We start from the raw sequence: 19254 nt of genomic DNA on the forward strand, positions 1-19254 counted from the left end.
ATTATTATTATTATTATTATTATTATTATTATTATTATTATTATTATTATTATTGGGGGGATCTGAATTGCCAGGATTGCCAGGTTACACCAGACTCACAGCGGTCATTTTTCCCCACAGGGAGACTTTAAAGCAGCATGGGGACCATGACTTCGATTACCGAAATGGAAAAGTCGGTGAATTGCCATCCCCTATATTCCAACTGGGGGGGCGAATTATGCCTAATCTGATGCAACTACCGTCATGTCTACCCTCGTGACACAAACAGGATTGCCATCTTGCCATCTAAATGTTTGTACTGTATTTGTTAATTTATTAATTTTAAGTGATTTTACATTTGTACTGGGTTTTAGCTTGTTGATTTTTTACGTTGTTAACCACCCAGAGTCCTTTGGGGTGGGCTTTATAAGAAAGTTAACTAACTAACTAACTAACTAACTAACTAACTAACTAACTAACTAACTAACTAACTAACTAACTAACTAACTAGCTAGCTAGCTAGCTAGCTAGCTAGCTAGCTAGCTAACAAACATAAAAGGAGGAAGGCGTTAAACACTGCTGCCTTTGCATATCTTCCCTGTTCACAAAATGGCAGTCCAGTATAACTGCTTTGACATGTAAAAAGAAAAATGCGGAAGAATCTGATCACCCATCCCTTCTGCCCCGTCATATTTGACCGTTAAGTGCGTAAGGAAGGCCCGTTGTTCTTCCTCCCTATCGGTCCAGCAGCAGCCAACATACATGGGGAAAAAAACAATATTTTCCAGGAAAACAGGAACCTACCATGACAAATCCAGATAAGCGTTGAGGGCTTTTCGGATGACATGGCCCAAATAGCCATTCTTTTCTGCCACATATTTTGCCCAGCTGCAAATGAAAGTTATACTTTTAAAATGAAAGGTTTGCAGGCATGTTTTTGGCTTGTAAATACCTATTCACAGTCCTGCTCTAAGGAACAAGCTATAGAAGGAATCTCAGGTCCCCTGCCCACTTGTATGCTCTCCCTCTCTCTCTTGCTCGCTGCTTTCCCCGTTCAGCTATTACCACCAGCTGCCTGAATTTACACTTATCAAGAACAAAAAGGGGCCGGCACACAAATAAAATCTAAAGAAAAACCACTGTATGTACCAATCGACCAAAATATTGACATTAATTGGGTGCTTGTTAAGACAAAGATGTATACTGGCAACTTTAAGAATATGATTCACTATTGCCAAGTTTGGGAAGATCTGAGGAAAAACAAGTGAAAAGCAACCAGAAGATTTCTGTTAGCAAATCGAGAAAGGTTTCTGTTTACGGATCACATTTTTGTAATTGGACTTAACAGGAACTATTGGAATCATTTAAAGTATTTTGAATTGCTCACAGTGTAAAAAACATATGCACTATCTTGTAATTCGTTGTATGATCCAGAAATTTTAGTTGTATGATCCAGAAATTTTAGTAACAGGTTCTCATGGTGGTGGGATTCAAACTGTGGCGTAGTGCCAATGGGGTGGGGCGGGGCACGATGGGAGCGTGGCCGGGCACTCCAGGGGCGGGGCATTCCTGGGCGGGGCTGTGGCAAGGACGCAGCCGCTGCGCCGGTCCTTGGGCAGGAAACGAATGCACTCAGGCGCAGGTTGCCATGCACGCCGGTGCACCTCCTGCTAGACTGCTTCCAGTTCTGCGCACTACTGCTGAGAGGAGGGGCGTAACTAAGGCAAAAATCACGTGGCAAAATCACCAATCAGTAACCCCCTCTCGGCACACACAAATAATTCGTAACCTACTCTCGGGAACCTGTGAGAACCTGCTGGATCCCACCTCTGATTACCATATGATATAAGACTAAATAATATTTCGGAAGATTGGTACACAAAGTGTTTTTTTCTTTAGGTTGAATTTACATTGAAGCAGTGAGTGCCACTCATAGAGTGAAAAAGGGAGTGGGCAGCCCTTCTCTGTGCTATGTAGTCCAGAGAACACTGGAGTTGGCTGCTCCACACAACCTGAAGGAGGCCACAAGAAGCTGCTATTGTATGACAGGGGAAGCAGGGGAAATCAGAGAACATCTTCTCCATGGGGACTGGCAACTGGCTTATGGCTGCCGGTCAGTCCCTGTGGAGAACACACAATAAATGACAAGTCTAATGAACAATGAACAAAAGAAAAAGCTTGCAGTCGAGGGAGGTCCCCAAGATTCAAAAAGGGCTCTGTGTCGATTAGAGGTCTTCAACCCTTTTCAGCCTATAGGTACCTCTGGATTTCGGACACAGCATGGTGGGCACCATCACAAAATGGCTGCCAAAGGAGGTGGAGTCAGACACAAAATGGCTGCATAGTTGGTGAAGCCAGCCAGTTTACCTCTACTTACACTCTGAAGATCCTTGTGATGTGGTGGCTGCCAAATCAACTTTTAAAAAAAAAAATGCACAACCAATCAAATTTCCAGAGGCAAATCAGCAACCTTGCTGGGAAAAGGCCCCATTTGATCCCGCCCACCTTCCAAAAACACTCGGTGGGCACCAGGAAAGGTGTTGGCCATCCCCGTGGCACCATGGGTACCACGTTGGGGTTCCCCGGGTTAGATTATGCATATCCGGGAGAAAACACAAGTTGTTTTCTAATTACACTAGTTGTGAGTTCAGATTTAGCTCCAATGAAATGAGATCTCCCCCGCCTTTTGATAGTTTCTGAATGATTATTTACATTACTGCCTTTTCAGGGTCCCTGGGAAAGGCCAGTAAATTTCCTGTCATATAATACAGAGAGCATCGCAGCGTTCCTTCCATGTGGCCACCTTCTGCAGCTTTAAGGAAATAATCAGCAGCAGCAGTCTGCAAAAGAAAGAAAAGGGTAGGAAAGGTCATTGTTTCTAGTCAATTTTTCACCTGGTTTTAATTCATCAGACACAACCCCACCCCCATACTTTAAAAATGTTCTAGCAGTGGCAGAGCGGCAAGGGGACGGGGTGTGTGTGCGTTGTGCACCGGGCGCACGCCTGGGGTGGAAAATCGCCCCCAGTTCCTCCCCCTTTTCCTTGCGCCCGCCCCCCGCCCCCCTTCCCACATTTACCTTAGTTCCTTTTCTTTTTCTAGTACTTTTTCAGGCTGAAAAAAGCGGCCTATTTACAGTTCAGGCTAAAAACTGCCTGAGGAGCTATAGTTCCCAGAAGACCTTAGGGCTCATAAGGTCTCCTGGGAAGTATAGTTCCTCAGGCAGTTTTTAACCTGAACTGTGAAGAAACCGCATTTTTCAGCCTGAAAAAGTACTAGAAAAAGAAAAGGAACTAAGGTAAGTGTGGGAAGGGGGGGGCAGGGGGAGTGCTGCAGGGGGCGCCCCGGGGAGTCATGGGGGGGAAACACACTGCGCACCGGGCGCAGTTTGGCCCAGCTACACCTCTGTGTTCTAGCCAAGGGGATTAAGCTACAAATTCGATACATCAAACGATACCACCATCTCCCTATCACATACTTGAGAATTCAGCTAGGAAAAATATAACTGAATCCATGAGCCTCCAGTGCAAATGGGAAAGCCCTGGGCTCATGTGGAAACAGCTGGGGCATAATGCCCCAGCCCTGCCTTGACTCCCGGAAAGAACAGGGCAGCCGGAAGAATCAGAAACGGGGAAAAGCCCGGTGACATGTAAGATCCGGGGCATTTTGACCGTGCAAAAAGTTATTACCGGTAAGAACAGTTTTTAAGAGAGCAGACACTGGTTTGAGAGAGGCATCGTATTCCACAGCATGTTCCATTTCTGCTCGCCTCTAGTTGCAATTTTTTTTAAAAAAAAATATGAAACACCTGCTCAGTGAAAATCACATGAGTACATATGATTCGAACTTCCTTCAGAGAGCCAGCATGCTGCAGCGGTTGAGAGTGGTGGACTCTAATGTTGAGAACTGGGTTTGATTCCCCACTCCTCCACATGAGTGGCAGACTCTTATCTGGTGAACTGGACTTGTTCCCCACTCCTATACGTGAAGCCTGCTAGGTGACCTTGGGTTAGTCACAGTTCTCTCAGCCCCACCTACCTCACAAGGTGCCTGTTGTGGGGAGAGGAAGGGAAGGAGTTTGAAAGCTGCTTTGATAACCCCTTACAGGAAGCCAAAATGGGATATAAACTCTTCTTTGAAAAAGCTTTTGCCTGTCTCCAAGCTGCAGCCTCAACTCTTTACTGGCTGGCCGCACAACATAAGGCCTTGCCAAGGCCCTGAAGCCCAGTTACCTCAACTACTTCTACTTCTCAACATGGTTGATATCTTAGGTCGTTTCCCCACTTACCATGACCAACCTTTGCTGCGCGCTACTCTCAGCGCGTGTCATTTCTGGCGCTCTCCCGGGCTTCCCCACGAGCGCAGGGTCATCAAAAGGCGCTGTTTTGAGGAGCGCCAGGAATGACGTGCGCTGAGGGGGCGCGAGAGAGGCAGCGTCAGGGCGGCTGCGTTGTCGCCGCCCCTGTAGTGGGGAGTACCGGGGGACCCCGCGCTACTTGGGGAGAGTAGCACGCAGCAGATGGTAAGTGGGAAAACGACCTTAAACCCATAAGTGGGGATTGGAAACATCCTTCCAAGACAGCTTTGATAGAGAACTCTAATAAACCACAGTACCAAATACTTGCACTCACATGATTTCTACCAGTCGTTTCTGGATGAATCCCGTCTAAATAGAGGACTCCAAGATTGTAGGAGGCATCAGGACTGCCCATGGCTTCAGCTTTTAACCAATATTTGGTAGCTTTCACATAGTCTCTCCTAAAGTTATGATAATACCAGCCCAGGCCATTCATTGCCTGAGGTAGACCCTGTAAGTAAAATGAACAAGAATATGGTGGATCTCTTTCAAGAATTCATGTCCCTACCTGTCTTTACAGGACCTTACTGATGACCAAGAAATGGTACTTAATCCAGTCTGGGCTTTCCCCAGTGAGCATTGTGGTGCCCCTCCCCCCCCCCAATAAAATTCTAGGTCTTCCCACAGTTCTGGCTGAGTGCTAAAGAACTTTTATGAACATGTCGGAAAAGAACATGATACAATACCCTATAGCAGGGGTCTTCAAACTATGGCCCTCCAGATGTTCATAGACTACAATTCCCATGAGCCCTACCACTTGGCCATGCTGGCAGGGGCTGATGGGAATTGTAGTCCATGAACATCTGGAGGGCCATAGTTTGAAGACCCCTGCCCTATAGAGTCACACAAATGCTCCCCGTTGGCAAACAGTTGTCAAGTATGGAAAACAAGCAAGGGAAAAGACCACACCCTGACATCCTAGTTTGATATGTTGATATGACATCCTAGTTTGAGCGTGTTTGATATGCAACAGTATCTGGGACAACGGCTAAGCTTGCCAACCTCCAGGTGGCGACTGGAGATCTTCTGGGATTACAACATCTCTGGGGGACAGAGGTCAGTTCACATGGAGAAAATGGTCGCTTTGGAAAGTGGACTGTATGGCATTATACCCAGAGGTGGGATCCAACCAGTTCTCACCACTTCTCTAGAAGTGGTTACTAATTTTTTCTGAATGCCGAGAAGGGGTTACTAAAGCAACCTCCCTGCCCAATAGGGACTGGAGGTGCGTGTGTGCGGCGGCACCACTGTTTGAATCCCACCACCATCGGAACCTGTTATTAAAATTTTTGGATCCCACCACTGATTATACCTCATAGAAGGCCCCACCCTCCCCAGGCTCCGCCCCCAAAGTCTTTTTCCCCAGCCTGGAACTGGCAACTCTGGACAGTGTCACCCTTCCTGACAAAACAGAGTAGCCAACAGTAATCCTAAACAGGTCTACTTTGAATCCAAGTGAGGCCTACTCAATGGGGAAATATTGGAAAGTATTCTTAGTATAGGACAGTAAGGGCGTGAGCGACATCTTACCTTGTCTGGGTCCACAATATTAGCGGACACTATCTGCCCCCCTCTGTGATATATTTTCACCCCATCTAAGCTTTCATGGCTTTTGCAGTTTCAGGGGATCAGTGGCAGATTTTCCCCTTAAAATAGAAAAGTCCCCAAAGAAAAGCCGACCATCATGTCAATATAAGCAATATCAATATTACTTTTAAAAGGTAATATCGATCTTTCCTTGATCTTTCCCTTGATCTTCCCTTTTGGGTAATGTGGGGAGGAGGTGATCGAGAGCCATAGGGCACAAAGTGGGGCCGCTCCTCGCATTTAAACAGGGAAATAACTAACCTGGATAGCTTTAAAAGGGGCTTGGACAGATTTATGGAGGAGAAGTCGATCTATGGCTACCAATCTCGATCCTCCTTGATCGGAGGTTGCAAATGCCTTAGCAGACCAGGTGCTCGGGAGCAGCAGCAGCAGCAGAAGGCCATTACTTTCACATCCTGCACGTGAGCTCCCAAAGGCACCTGGTGGGCCACTGCGAGTAGCAGAGTGCTGGACTAGATGGACTCTGGTCTGATCCTGCTGGCTCGTTCTTATGTTCTTATGAAATGAGAACAGACCCCACTGCAGAGGAACTATGGGGCTGGGAGCCCTGCAGAAAGGGCTTGATGCATAATGTGCTGATGCCTCATATGCTGTATAATATTAGCAAACCTTCTTTGTGAAGGGAAATATGCTTAAAAGGCTTTAAAAATGCCACTGGGAGAGGGAATCAATTGTTTATTATTTATCAAGAAAAAAATTATGCTGCTTCTACAGAGAACGTGCTTGAAGGGGATTACAAAATAAAACACACCAAAAGCACAAAATCTTACATTTGTTATTTAAAGCTATGGTAACCAGACGTCCCGCTTTTGGCGGGACAGTCCCGCCTTAAAACAATTTGTCCCGCGGGTTTTTTGAACCGTCCCGATTTTTGGAAGGCTGCCGCACTACCTTCTGGGGCGCTCCCCGTTTTCCCGCCGTGTCACAGGGTGGGAAATGGGAGCGCCCCAGAAGGTAGTGCGCTCCTGAGGCTGCGCACGCATGCGCGTGCGTGCGCAACTGGCTGCCCGCTTGCCCGCCCGCCCGTCCCGGTTTACAAAGGTGACAATCTGGTCACCTTATTTAAAGCCCAACATTTAAAACACAGTTGGAGCACAAAAACATTAATCTGTGAGCAGCTTAAAAGGAATCACTGTTTTTCAGGCTCAAGTTACACCATCAAGATGGTGTTAAAAAGATCGACTTTTGAAAATTTCCAAGCAGAGTTTCCAAAGAACGTTTATAGATGAGATGAAGAGACAGAGCACTGGATGGGGCCAGTGGAAAATCCACTACATAAACTGATGTAAATTACCTTTGAAGCAGCTTTTCTCATCAGATGTACAGCAAGCCTTCGGTTTTTTTGCACTCCTTGACCCTGAACAACAAGGAAAATCCATACCAGAGTTACGCAAAACTATCAGTTCTTGCTGTCACACGAAAAAAACAAAATTGCCTATTTGGGCTATTTGTTCGTAAATGAAAATACGGAATTCCCACCCCCACAGGATTTCCATAATGGTGCCCAGCAGAAGAATACTTTGTTCCCCATTCCAAACACTGCCCTGCTCGCTACTGCTTTAAAAAACAGGTTGTTTCACACAGTTCTGCATTCGGGGTTGTTGATTTAGTTGTACAACATCCTGTGCAAAAAAACCCAGACCCTTCTTTCTGTGTGGATGAGTGACAACTAGTTGGAAGCCTGTCCCCCCCCCTCCCCCCCGGATATTTGCCTATAACTGCAAGCATGCAAACTTTCTCTTTGGGAGTAGGAAAACACAAACATCCTAGTTGATAGATCAAGAGTTTCAAGTTCTGCAGGACAAGGCGAGAAGCAATTGCTCCCCCCTCTTTTTTAATATCAAATTTAAAATCAATCGCATGGCAGATTATTTGAGTTTACTTCAGGAGCCCAAGCATAGATGGATAATCACTAGGGCTCGATGTAACTCCTTCCCTTGCTCTTTGCTACAAAGAAGGTTCCGAAAAATCGACCTGCAAGAGCGGAAATGTCCTCGTATCACAGCGATTCAAACTATGGAACCTATATTGCTCGACTGCCCCAATACGAGGGATCTAGGACCAGACTTTTTGCTCTTTGTCCTGTAATCTTTAATGAACACTCTACTATGGGGAAGATTACGTTTCTACTAAACAATTCCGCCTCCGAGATTTTAACTTTTGTAGTTAGGTTCCTTATAGAAACTTTGAAATGATTACCTGCGATGGTTCTCATGTGTGGGATACTTGTTTGGACAATGTTGGCTGTTATATGGATTCTATGCCTAATAAAGGTTTATAGATATATACATCCTAGTTGACGCCACTATGCCTTGCCTTAATTGTAATGGCAGTGGTCAGTGGACCCCTTTTACATTATACGCTTGCGTTAGCATAGCTTACTCCCTTTCCCTGTGCAGCTCTTTAAAAAGTGAGTTGTCACCAATGCCAGCTGATCAATACGGCCCCTTTTACATGATACAATGTGCTTGCATCAGTGTGGCCTACCCCCTCTGCTCACAAGTTTATGTACTGCTTTTTAAATTTATGTATTCATGCTTTTTAAAATGTTTATATTTATAGTATATTTATTGTATTTTTGGATTGTTTTTATTGTAAGCCACCTCGAGTCATAGAGATATGGTGGGGTGTAAATGTAACAAATAAACAAACAAATAAATTAAAAGCGAGTCTTTGCCAATATGGTTTGACTTTTGTATAGATACCGTAAGATATTTATTCAACAAACCTGACAAATTTTGTGTCACCATTTTCATGTGAAATTTGTCAGGATCACCAACGATTGGGAGAAAAAAACATGGCACCCCTTTACTGTACCCTGAAATATTTGTTGAGTTTTGAAACAATCTTTCCAACCACTGAAAAGAACGTTCTTTGTATAAATGTTTACAGCACCATCCTAAGCAGAGTTACTGTCTTCTAAATTCATTGACTTCAGTGCAGTTAGAAAGGCATGGCTCTGCTTAGGATGGGAGTGTTCAAATCCCATCTTACCTTGAACAGCACGATGGAAAAATCATAGAGCGATACGGGGTCTTCGGTTTCCAAGGCACCTTTTGCATACCACTCAACAGCAGCTTCGGGATTTTTTTCTACTCCTTGCTGGCCCCAAAACAGCATCTGCCCCAGCCGTTGCTTTAACAAGACAAAAACAAGAATAAGTATGAAATATGACTGACTCCAACACATGCCAACTGGGTGACCTTGGGCTAGTCACAGTTCTTCGGAGCTCTCTCAGCCCAAACCACCTCACACGGTGTTTGTTGTGGGGGGAAGGGAAAGGAGATTGTAAGCCCCTTTGAGTCTCCTGCAGGAGAAAAAGGAGGGATATAAATCCAAACTCTTCTTCTTTTTCAATGCATATTTTCATAAACTCTCACGTGGTTGAGAAAGATGATTTATTGTACAATCTTATGCAGAGCTCCTACAGTCTATTGATTTCAGTGGACTTAGACTGGAACAATCCTACATAGGATTTTGCTGATAGGTAATCCAGAAAGACAGTGAGATACCTACAGCTGGGCCTGGTGTGACAGTCCAGGCCAGGGGTCAGCTACCACCCAAAGAGCCATTTGGACCCATTTTCCACAGCCCCGAAAATCTACTGAGCCGGAGAGGCGGCTCCGCACGGAGCCACCTCCAGTTTGGCCCCTCCACTCACCTTTCCTAGAGGGGCACGCCCACGGTACCCTCCGACCTCCAGGCCATGCGGAGCTGAAGTATAAGGCTGAAAGAACCGCATGTGGCTCCGGAGCCGCAGGTTGCAGACCCCTGGTCCAGGCCAATTTATAAACCACCCTCCTAGAACAGAGTCTCGGGCTCATTCCGCACATGCAGAATAATGCACTTTCAAACTGCTTTCAGTGCTCTTTGAAGCTGTGCAGAATAGCAAAATCCACTTGCAAACAGTTGTGAAAGTGGTTTGAAAACACATTATTTTGTGTGTGCGGAAGGGGCCTAAGAGTGGAAGTCTAACAGATGTAGAAAAACTGGTTACATTCCTATCTGATTTAGATCTTTTAATTACCTACAATGCTGCATACTTTGCTACAAAGATAAGGGCTAAACATGCTGAAAGGAAGCAAGGCTTAAAACATGCAATATCGTGTAGTAAGTTTTAGATGGATTTAAAGATTGGAATGTTTAAAATGTATTGCAATGTTTTAAGGTATTTGTTATCGCTGTAGTTTCAGGCCAATTTTAAGCATTTAAGTTTGTATATAAATTTGACGTATTCTTGGGTGGGAAATTGTACAGGCCAGTGGTCATCTACAATAAAACTGACTGACCGTCTGACTCCTAGAACAGGAATCCTTCTATATTTCAGTCTCGTGCTTCCATGCTGGGCATTTCAATAGGAACAGTCACCCATCCTCAGGGACTTTTTCAGGTTGCACATTCAATTTTTGTCAGGGGTCGTTTCCCCACTTACCTCAACCACCCTTTGCTGCGCGCTACTCTCAGCGCGCGTCATCTCTGGCGCGCTCCTGGGCTTCCCCATCAAAAGGCGCCATTTTGAGGAGTGTCAGGAATGACGCACGCTGAGGGGGCGCAAGAGCGGCAGCGTCGGGGCGGCTGCATTGTCGTCGCCCCTGTAGTGGGGAATGCCGCGGTACCCTGCGCTACTTGGGGAGAGTAGCACGCTGCATATGGTAAGTGGGGAAAAGCCCAGGATCACAGCTATTACCTTTATTCACAGAGTTACCCCAGCTTATGCCAATTCATTTCACTGGGCTCAGATTAAGTGAATTTTATCGTAGAATGGCACTGCAGACCTTCCCAACAGAAGGGCTGACATGAACCCGTCTGAACCAAACCGCTCGCTCACATTGCCCCCCTGCCGCCTTTCTTCTGGACTGGCAGTGTTGCTCCCGGGGGTCTGGGTTTGCTGAATTTGCCCGCCTCCCAAAGCTAATCTACCTGGGCAGCAGCGTTTCCTCTTGTCGCTTCATATTTCAGCCACATAAAAAGGTCTCCGTTCTCTTTGGTCTGTGCTTTCAGCAAGTTGTCATCCTCAAGCCTTATTACTTCTACAAAGGCCTAGAGCAAAAGAAATGGGGAAAAAAATCTAAAGCTCTTATTCACATCTCTGAAAACTGGGGTGTTCTGTTCTAACGCTTGGTATTGCTACATTTTAATAACACTCGTGGGTCAGTTCTAAGCCAGTCCAGGAGACTTAAAGCTCAGGGGAAGAGGATATTCTTTGAACAGCCATTGCTACAGGATCAACTTCTGGTATTGCCTGATAACACTAATTGTCCTGGGACCAACTGTTGTGGGGCTCCTGTCCTCTTAGATCTGTCCCCATCCAATCTGTCCCATTTAGAACAGGTATGGAAGAGAACCTAGGAGTCTCTTGTTTTCTCTTCCTGTCCCTTTCTCATTTTGCATGGTGTGAATTACATTGTAGACCAGTGTTTTCCAACCTTTTGGACGTCACGGTACCCTTGACCTCACTCTTCATATCTCACGGTACCCCTGCCATCCTCCCCCCCCCCCTTCCCTTCCCAGGTGAAAGGAAGCACGCGGTGGGGGTGGGTGAGAAGTGGCTGCAGACCTTGCGGCAGGCCCTGCCCCCTGGGCCAGCTCCATATCCTTGCTGGTGCCGGCGGGAGACACCACAAAAGTGAGGGGGGCCAGTAGCGTTGCCACGGTACCCCTGGGACTTGCTCATGGCACCCCAGGGTACCACGGAACCCTGGTTGAGAATCGCTGTTGTAGACGATTATTCTGAATTGGAAATCACAATGAATTGAATGCAATGACCGAAAGACAGTAAATAAATGTATCAACTCTATTAATAAATAAAATGTTGCTGCATTAAAATAGATGCACCATTCCCTGTAAGCTATGTGGATGTGCAGGCATCATATTGGTGCCGTGCAGGTTGGGCGGCCGCCTGGCAGAGGGGTCTCTTGCTGGTGGCTTGGTTCCGCTCAGTGAAAGCAAGCTTCTGCGCAGCAGTAAGGAAGCCTTAGAGGGACAATTGGTTAGATGGGGGAAATAAATCTGGAAATTGCTTATTTCTTTTACTTGGTCTCCTTCTAAATGCTGATGATCACGAGGTGTCTTCGCAGCAACGTCACTATAGTAAGCGTATGACAGTTCCAGATCGCGTGGATAACCGTTAATGCCTTGATAGTGCTTATATCCAAGGCTGATCAAAGCCAGCCTATCGCCTCCTTGTGCAGCAATCAGACTGTACAGCAGCCCCTAATAAAAATGAAGCAATGGAAATGTGAGGTTAACCACAGCAATAAAGGTTAATAATGACCATATTGCCCATGACTGGTCAGGTTCCATAAACTGCAGCAGATGTTAGAAATTATCATTTGTTATTTGAATCCTGTTGTGCCTCAGATAACAAAATTGTTCGAGAATAAGCTTTCCTCAGTCAAAGCTCACTTTCTCCGCTTTCTGACGAAAACAGCTTTGACTCACAGATACCCTGGAAAATTTTGCCTGTCTTTAAGGTGCTACTGGACTCTGACAGACGATAAGGCTACCCACTTTATACATACATTCTTTTTTTTTAAAGTTTATTAGAAAGGTAAAACAAAGTCCAAAATTAGTACAGGCACCTTGAGGAAACTGCTAAAAACTTTGATATCTATTAACTCTCGGGTTAATTAAATTCAGAACTGTGTTTTCCAGATGTTCAGGGAACTATACTCATCAAGCCTACCAGCATGGCCAATTGGCCATGCTGGTAGGGGCTGATGGGAATTGTAGTTCCTGAACATCTGGAGAGCCGCAGGTTCCCTACCCCTGATCTAAACCATGAAAAATAGACAATACTTATGACATATTACCTAAAACAGTGATGTATTAACCTTTTTTATAATCGAAAGTGCCCAAACTGCAACCCCAAACCCACTTATTTATCGCAAAGTGCCAACACGGCAATTTAACCTGAATACTGAGGTTTTAGTATAGAGAAAACGGTTGGCTCTGAGGCGTGTATTACTCGGGAGTAGGCTTGGTGGTAGAAGGTGGCTTTGCTTTGAAGCAACCATGCAACTCTTTGGACGGGTAAATCACGACCCTAGGAGGGTTTACTCAGAAGCAAGCCACATTGCCAGCAATGCAAGCCACATTGCCTGCGAGCTTATTCCCAGGTAAAGGATCACACTTTAGTTCTTTGCATGAAAATCAGTGGGGTTTAACAGCGCTTAACAGGGTTACCTACACTGCTTCCCCAAAACTAGGTCTTAGGTTTAATGCTAATAATTGAGCCCAGTGGCCCAGGCCCGCCTAGATGTGTGTGTGTGTGTGGGGGGGATTTCCCCCCCACCACCACATGATGAACTCTGTTTGTGCGTGCCCACAGAGAGGGCTCTGAGTGCCACCTCTGGCACCCGTACCATAGCTTCGCCATCACTGACCTAAAACCTATTTTTTTCTCTATCTGAACACATCAAATCTAGTAATATATTGAAAAGCAAGCTTGCCCACAAAATCATGACAGAAAAGTTAGTCTCAAAGCAGCTATTTGGAGACTTTAGAACAGGGCAACATGGCAGAGTCTTGCCTTTACCTTCAATAAGGTGTTTTAGGGAAGGCACTGAACAAAAATCTATGGGATTCTTTAAGACCCTTAAGCTGCTAACCTTCCATGACCCATTCTGGTGTGAATAAATTTCATCTCTCTATAAAATTGTCTCAATCGTACAAACGAGGGTTTGGTTAATGAGGTACAACGACACTGGCAATGCTCTCTAAATAAATTTATTTTTTTATTTCTATTTATAAATTCCACTTTTATACCTTCCTCCCCCGAATCTCCTCTGTTTGGTATTTCCCAATCAGAGACATTCCACTTCTTACCTGGGTTGGGCTCGACATTGCAAACCCAGTCCAATTTCAAAGATAACAGAAAGGACATAGGAAGTCCTGTGATAATCCAGGCAACTGGAATCCATCAGCGACATGACAGAGGAGTTGATATAATGTAAGCCATCAGCCCTAGATAGATTTTGAGCAGCCTTCTCAAATATCCTGTGTCCGATTTCTAATATTGCATCCCTCTGGTTTTCAGAAACTATGAATGCAAAACATAAAGTACAATTAAGTCTTGGATTATTGTTGGGATTTGCAAGTGTCTGTCACAATTTAGACATTATGGGGTTAACAATGTGCCTGCTAATTAGTTACTGAGGTCAGAGTTTTATGACCAGCCCACTGATCAAACTATTGGTTAGCTAATCTCGGGTATTGCTTATGTGGGGACCAGTCACTCGAAATCAGAGGTTATAAAGTTATTCTATGGTCGCATTCTACTTGCCATATCCACCTAAGTTCGAGCTAGCATTCAGCCTAAGTGTTCAAGACAAACTCACTGTAACGGCCAAATTTCCGACTCCAGTTGGGAACTACTACTTCTTCAGGGAACCATGCTCGAACTCAGTTCGATTCCAGTAAAGTGCGGAATCTCTGGTGCCAGGAGTCCCCCATTCAGCCAATCACAGCTGAGTGTTTCGGGCATGTGTACAGCTGGCTGACCGTAAAACGCCACCTTCGGCCTCCTCTCCATTCCTGTGGCAGTTTTTTTTATAACATGCGTGGGGATAGACGGACCATGGTCAGAGAACAGTAGCCACTTGGAACGGAGCAGCTTAAGAGGCACTGGATGATCCCGCCCTCTGAGCTGGGATCAATCTGGTTGCAGTGGGGAACAACAATGGCTTAGGGACCCAGGTTGGTACCCTTCTCAGGGAACTGGGTCTAACCTATTTTACTCATGTGCTAAATTGCCCTATGTTTCCTTTGTCTCCACACAGTTGAGCACATTTCTAAGATGCTACAACAAGATTCACCTTAAGAGGTGAATCTCTGCCTTGTTACATAGGCACCACATGTGGGCTCACATGGTCCTAGGCAATGTAACCAAGTTAGTGCTACAATAGAAAGTTGCCTTTGTTTTATTCCAGTTGTTCTTTGTTTTATTTCCCTTATTAGTAAGTAAACTTTTTATATAATCACAGCAACTGCCTCGTGGGTCTCTTTATTCAGCACTCTGCTAATGATCAAGCTTAACAAACCCAACAATTATAGATAAGGAGTCTCTGTGCATTCCACATTCTGTGCATTGGAAACCCTCGGAGATCTGAGAGTGGGAGCCCGGGTGAGTGGGTTTTAGGGAGAGGGGGGACCTCGATGGGGTATAATGCCATGCAGGCCACCTTCCAAAGCAGCTTCATTTTCCCCAGGAGAAGTACAATAAATGTTTTAAATAATACTTATAAACAAAAAACAAACAAAACAAAACAAACAAATAAATAATGGGTGATACATGTAGTCCAGAGAAGTACTTACAAGAGATCTCCATCCCTACCTGGAGGCTGGCCGTTTCTAGCCATACATAACCTGCTGTCCTGAGCACACATTCAGGTGGGCTCCAAATTTCTGTGAGAATGGCAGAGAAAAATTCTGAAGGGCCAGAGCCAGTCTGGTATGGTGGTTGAGAGCAGTGGGCCATAATCTGGAGAACTTGGTTCCCCACTCCTCCATGTGAGCAGAGGTCTATGATCTGGTTAACTGGGTTTATTTCCCGGCTCTTCCACATGAAGCCTGCTTAGCTTACCTTGGGCTAGTCATAGTTCATTCAGAACTCCCCTCAGCCCTGTTTACCTCACAAGGTGTCTATTGTGGGGAGAGAGAGGAAGGAAAGGAGCTTGTAAGCCCCTCTCCTTACTGGAGAGAAAGGTGGGGTACAACTCCAAACTCCTCCTCCTCCCTCTGAAGAACTCCTACAGGTTCTTCTGAAGCATTTCCTGCCTGGTGAGGTGGAGGAAAAGCCAGGAACAGCTATTTGTTTTGGCAAAGAAATGCTTTAAGGAAAAAGCAAAATGGATGACAGGAAATCCATCCGTAAGCAATCTACAACTTGCTGGCTTCCTGAAATCTGTCCCCCTTCTCTCCCTGAACTCCAGTGGGATAAAACGAAAACCAATTTAAATTGGTAGAGCCGGTGAGAGACATTGTTTTTCTACTAGAAGGCTCATATTGGAGCCTGCGGGAATTTTTTAAATTGTCAGTCAGGATTAATCCACTTTTAACATTGGGATTAGAAATTAGTGGCTATTTTCACGTTTAGATTAGTACTATTGTATATTTTAATAAAGTCTGTAAGCCGCTCGGAGCATGGCCTTTTGGCTAAAGAGCTGGGCAACACATTTAATAAAATAAAGGCAAATAAATACAATGAGGATGTGTAAAGAAGAAACCAAACGATAATGGCAACGATAATGGCAAAAGTATAATGGTCTGAGCCAGAAAACCTGATTCCCAATTTCAGGGATAGGATTCTGTTCCGGGAAACATCAATTGACAGAAAAGAAGTCAATGCCTTAGATAAGGTGACCAGACGTCTCGCTTTTGGCGGGACAGTCCCGCCATAACCAATTCAATCCCTCACGGGGTTTTTTAACTGAAATCCTGGATTTTGGCTCTTCTGGGGCGCTCCCCTTTTCCCACCCTGTCGCAGGCATGGAAACAGGGGAGCTTCATGAAGGCAGTGCATGCAGAAGGGTTGAAAAGCATGTGTCGCAGGAGCACACTGCCTTTTGGGGTGCTCCCCGGTTTCTCCGCCTGGGGAGCCCTGCAAAAGGCAGTGCGCTCCTGCGTCACAAGCGCATGTAACACGCTACTGTCCCGGCTTAAAAAGGTGACAATCTGGTCACCTTAGCCTTTAGAGCATGTGCAGAGTTGTTCGTCCTCCATAATAAGACCAAAACTCTCATCGTGATGGAATGGTGGTAACCTGTTTTCAGGTTAGAGCATAAGATTTATGAGAGGTGTCAGGCCTAGTCATGTCTCATGCTCTGAGTGATGTAGCTGAAGGGAGCTCTGAGTGATGTAGCTATTTTGGAATGGCGTCATTACAGCAAGAAATTAGGGAAATTAGAAGGTCCCAACTTTAATTCCTGTGGAGGGCAGAACTGCTGCAAACAATGAGGGAATTGGTTTAAAGTACTTTGTTTAGTTGACAGCAAAGAAGCAGTCCCTCCCCAAAGTTCTTTGCAATGTTAACTTCTAATTCGGAGCAGCTCTTCTTACCACGGAGACCTTTCAGAGGCTTGGACTGGAATAAAAAATTCAGAAATCACAAAAAGGTGTAGAAAATAAAGAATTCCTCCTTACCGCTCCGACAAATGTAAGCTAGCATCTTGAAGCTCTCCAAACAGCTCTTGGTATTTATCCCTCAGCTCTTTCTTCCAGAAGGAGTCTTTGCACTTGAAGTTTCCTCCATATTTGTTGTCTTTATTTCCAAATAATAATTGTTAGGAAGGCCTGAAGCAAATGAAAGCAAATTATCCTTACTGATTTTCTGCAGCCTTCCACACAGCTAAGCTTTTTTTTCTTCACTGTTAGTTTTTATGATGTCAAAAAAAAGTATCCCAATGCACCTCCTCTTTACATTTAAAGATGGGGTTGCTCCTGCTTTGATATTTGGTTCCTGAGTGCTTAAAATTATGACTGTGAGTGTTTCTATACTAGGAACATTCAGTCTGATCTTTAAACTCTTGTTTGTTCAAGAGCTTGAGACCCAACAGCTGAAAATGAGACTTCATCTTTTAATATAGTATTTGGAAACAGCAGGCTGAAATAGATATCATGATTTTTTTTCCCCAGGGAAACCTGGAGACTGTAGTTCTGTGAATGAGACCATGGGAAGAGTTGCCAATTCTAAGCCAGTGAATACCTGAAGATTTTGGGGGTGGAGCCCGAGGAGGGTGGGGCTCTAACGGGGTGTAATGCCATAGAGTCCAATTCCAAAGCCGCCATTTTCTCCAGGTGAACTGATCGCTGTCAGTTGTACCAGTTGTAATTCCAAGAAGAGTTTGGATTTATACTCTGCTTTTCTTAACCGTAAGGAGTCTCAAATCGGCTTACAAAGCCCTTCTCTTTCTCTCCCCAAAATGGACACCTTGTGAGATAGGTGGGGCTGAGAGAGTTCAGAAAGAACTGTGACTAGCCCAAGGTCACCCAGCTGATGCACATAGGGGCAAAAAATCCAAACTTCACATACACGCTACAGGGATCAGTGCTATCAGAGAAGTCGATCTCTGGCTACCAATCTCGATCCTTCTTGATCTGAGGTTGCAAATGCCTTAGCAGACCAGGTGCTCAGGAGCAGCAGCAGCAGAAGGCCATTGCTTTCACATCCTGCATGTGAGCTCCCAAAGGCACTGGTGGGCTACTGCGAGTAGCAGAGAGCTGGACTAGATGGACTCTGGTCTGATCCAGCAGGCTCTTTCTTATGTTCTTAAGTTAATTTTGAGTACAGTGTATTATAGTATTATATTACAGTGTTATTATAGTAGTCTAGTAGTAATTATATTATATTATATTATATTATATTATATTATATTATATTATATTATATTATATTATATTATAGTGCATTATATAGTAGTATTACAGTGTATTACAGTAGTCTAGCCTCAGTGTTACTTAGTTTATTTGAGTTTAACAACCCATAGGCCATACACCCATTTTTAAAAAACTTTGATAGCAAACAGCAAAACAGAATTTTGCCACATCTACTACACAGTTTTGATTTAGACCAGGGGTCGGGAACCTTTTAGACTCAAAGAGCCATTTCGGCCCATTTTCCCCGGAAAAGAAAATTCATGGAGCCGCACCCTGGGGATTCCACTTCCTTCTCTCGGCCTCTGTGGGCGGGACGGAGGCGCGGAGGCCGCTTTCTCTGGGGGGGGGAGGCAGCGAGGCTGCTGTTTCGACTCTGCTGCTTCTAAGTTGCTGCTTCGCTGGTTTCTACCTTCACCGCTGTTGCGGCTCTTCCTCCCTTCGACCTGTCAAAATCCCCTGCGTTGCCAACTCCAGGGCTGAGCTGTTTCCTGGGATTTTTGGGCGAACGGCTGGTGCTGGCTTTTCTCTTGGGCGGTGGTGCGCGGAGGCCACTTCCCCTGGGGCAGCGCGCAGGCTTCTCTTCTCCTGGGCGGTGGGCGCGCCGAGGCCGCTTCTCTCTCCCTGGGGCTGCAGCACGGGAGGCCGCTTTGGGGCGGTGGCTGAGGCCTCTGGGGTGGCGGGCGCTGGGGCCGCCTTCTGGGGTGGCGGTGGCTGGAGGCCGCCTCGCTGGGGCGGCAGCGCGCGCGGGAGGCCGCCTCGCCGGGACGGGCGGCAGTCTTCAAGGGCTGTGAAGGGGCGAACTTCACGCTGCCCAGGAAGGGGCGGGAGTCAGCACCACAGGCTCCCAAGAGCCGCTATGTCAGCCGCAGGTTCCCGACCCCTGATTTAGACCCTTAAGAAGCAACCTTAATTTCATAAGGGTTGCCAATTTAGCAA

At 45.6% G+C, this 19254-nt stretch overlaps 1 protein-coding gene across 1 annotated transcript in view; it reads right to left on the reverse strand.

Moving 5' to 3' along the window:
• The window catches only part of SEL1L3 (SEL1L family member 3), a 73406-nt gene that overhangs the window by 38118 nt on the left and 16034 nt on the right, over positions 1–19254 (reverse strand). The window contains 11 exon segments of the mRNA XM_048508709.1: positions 784–867; positions 2692–2819; positions 4610–4786; positions 7238–7300; positions 8938–9078; positions 10864–10983; positions 11977–12156; positions 12710–12716; positions 13771–14016; positions 17086–17204; positions 17207–17235. Coding sequence (XP_048364666.1) covers positions 784–867; positions 2692–2819; positions 4610–4786; positions 7238–7300; positions 8938–9078; positions 10864–10983; positions 11977–12156; positions 12710–12716; positions 13771–14016; positions 17086–17204; positions 17207–17235 — 1294 coding nt within the window.

This window comes from Sphaerodactylus townsendi, linkage group LG10 (genome assembly GCF_021028975.2).
Source record: "Sphaerodactylus townsendi isolate TG3544 linkage group LG10, MPM_Stown_v2.3, whole genome shotgun sequence".
In the NCBI taxonomy this organism is placed as follows: domain Eukaryota; kingdom Metazoa; phylum Chordata; class Lepidosauria; order Squamata; family Sphaerodactylidae; genus Sphaerodactylus; species Sphaerodactylus townsendi.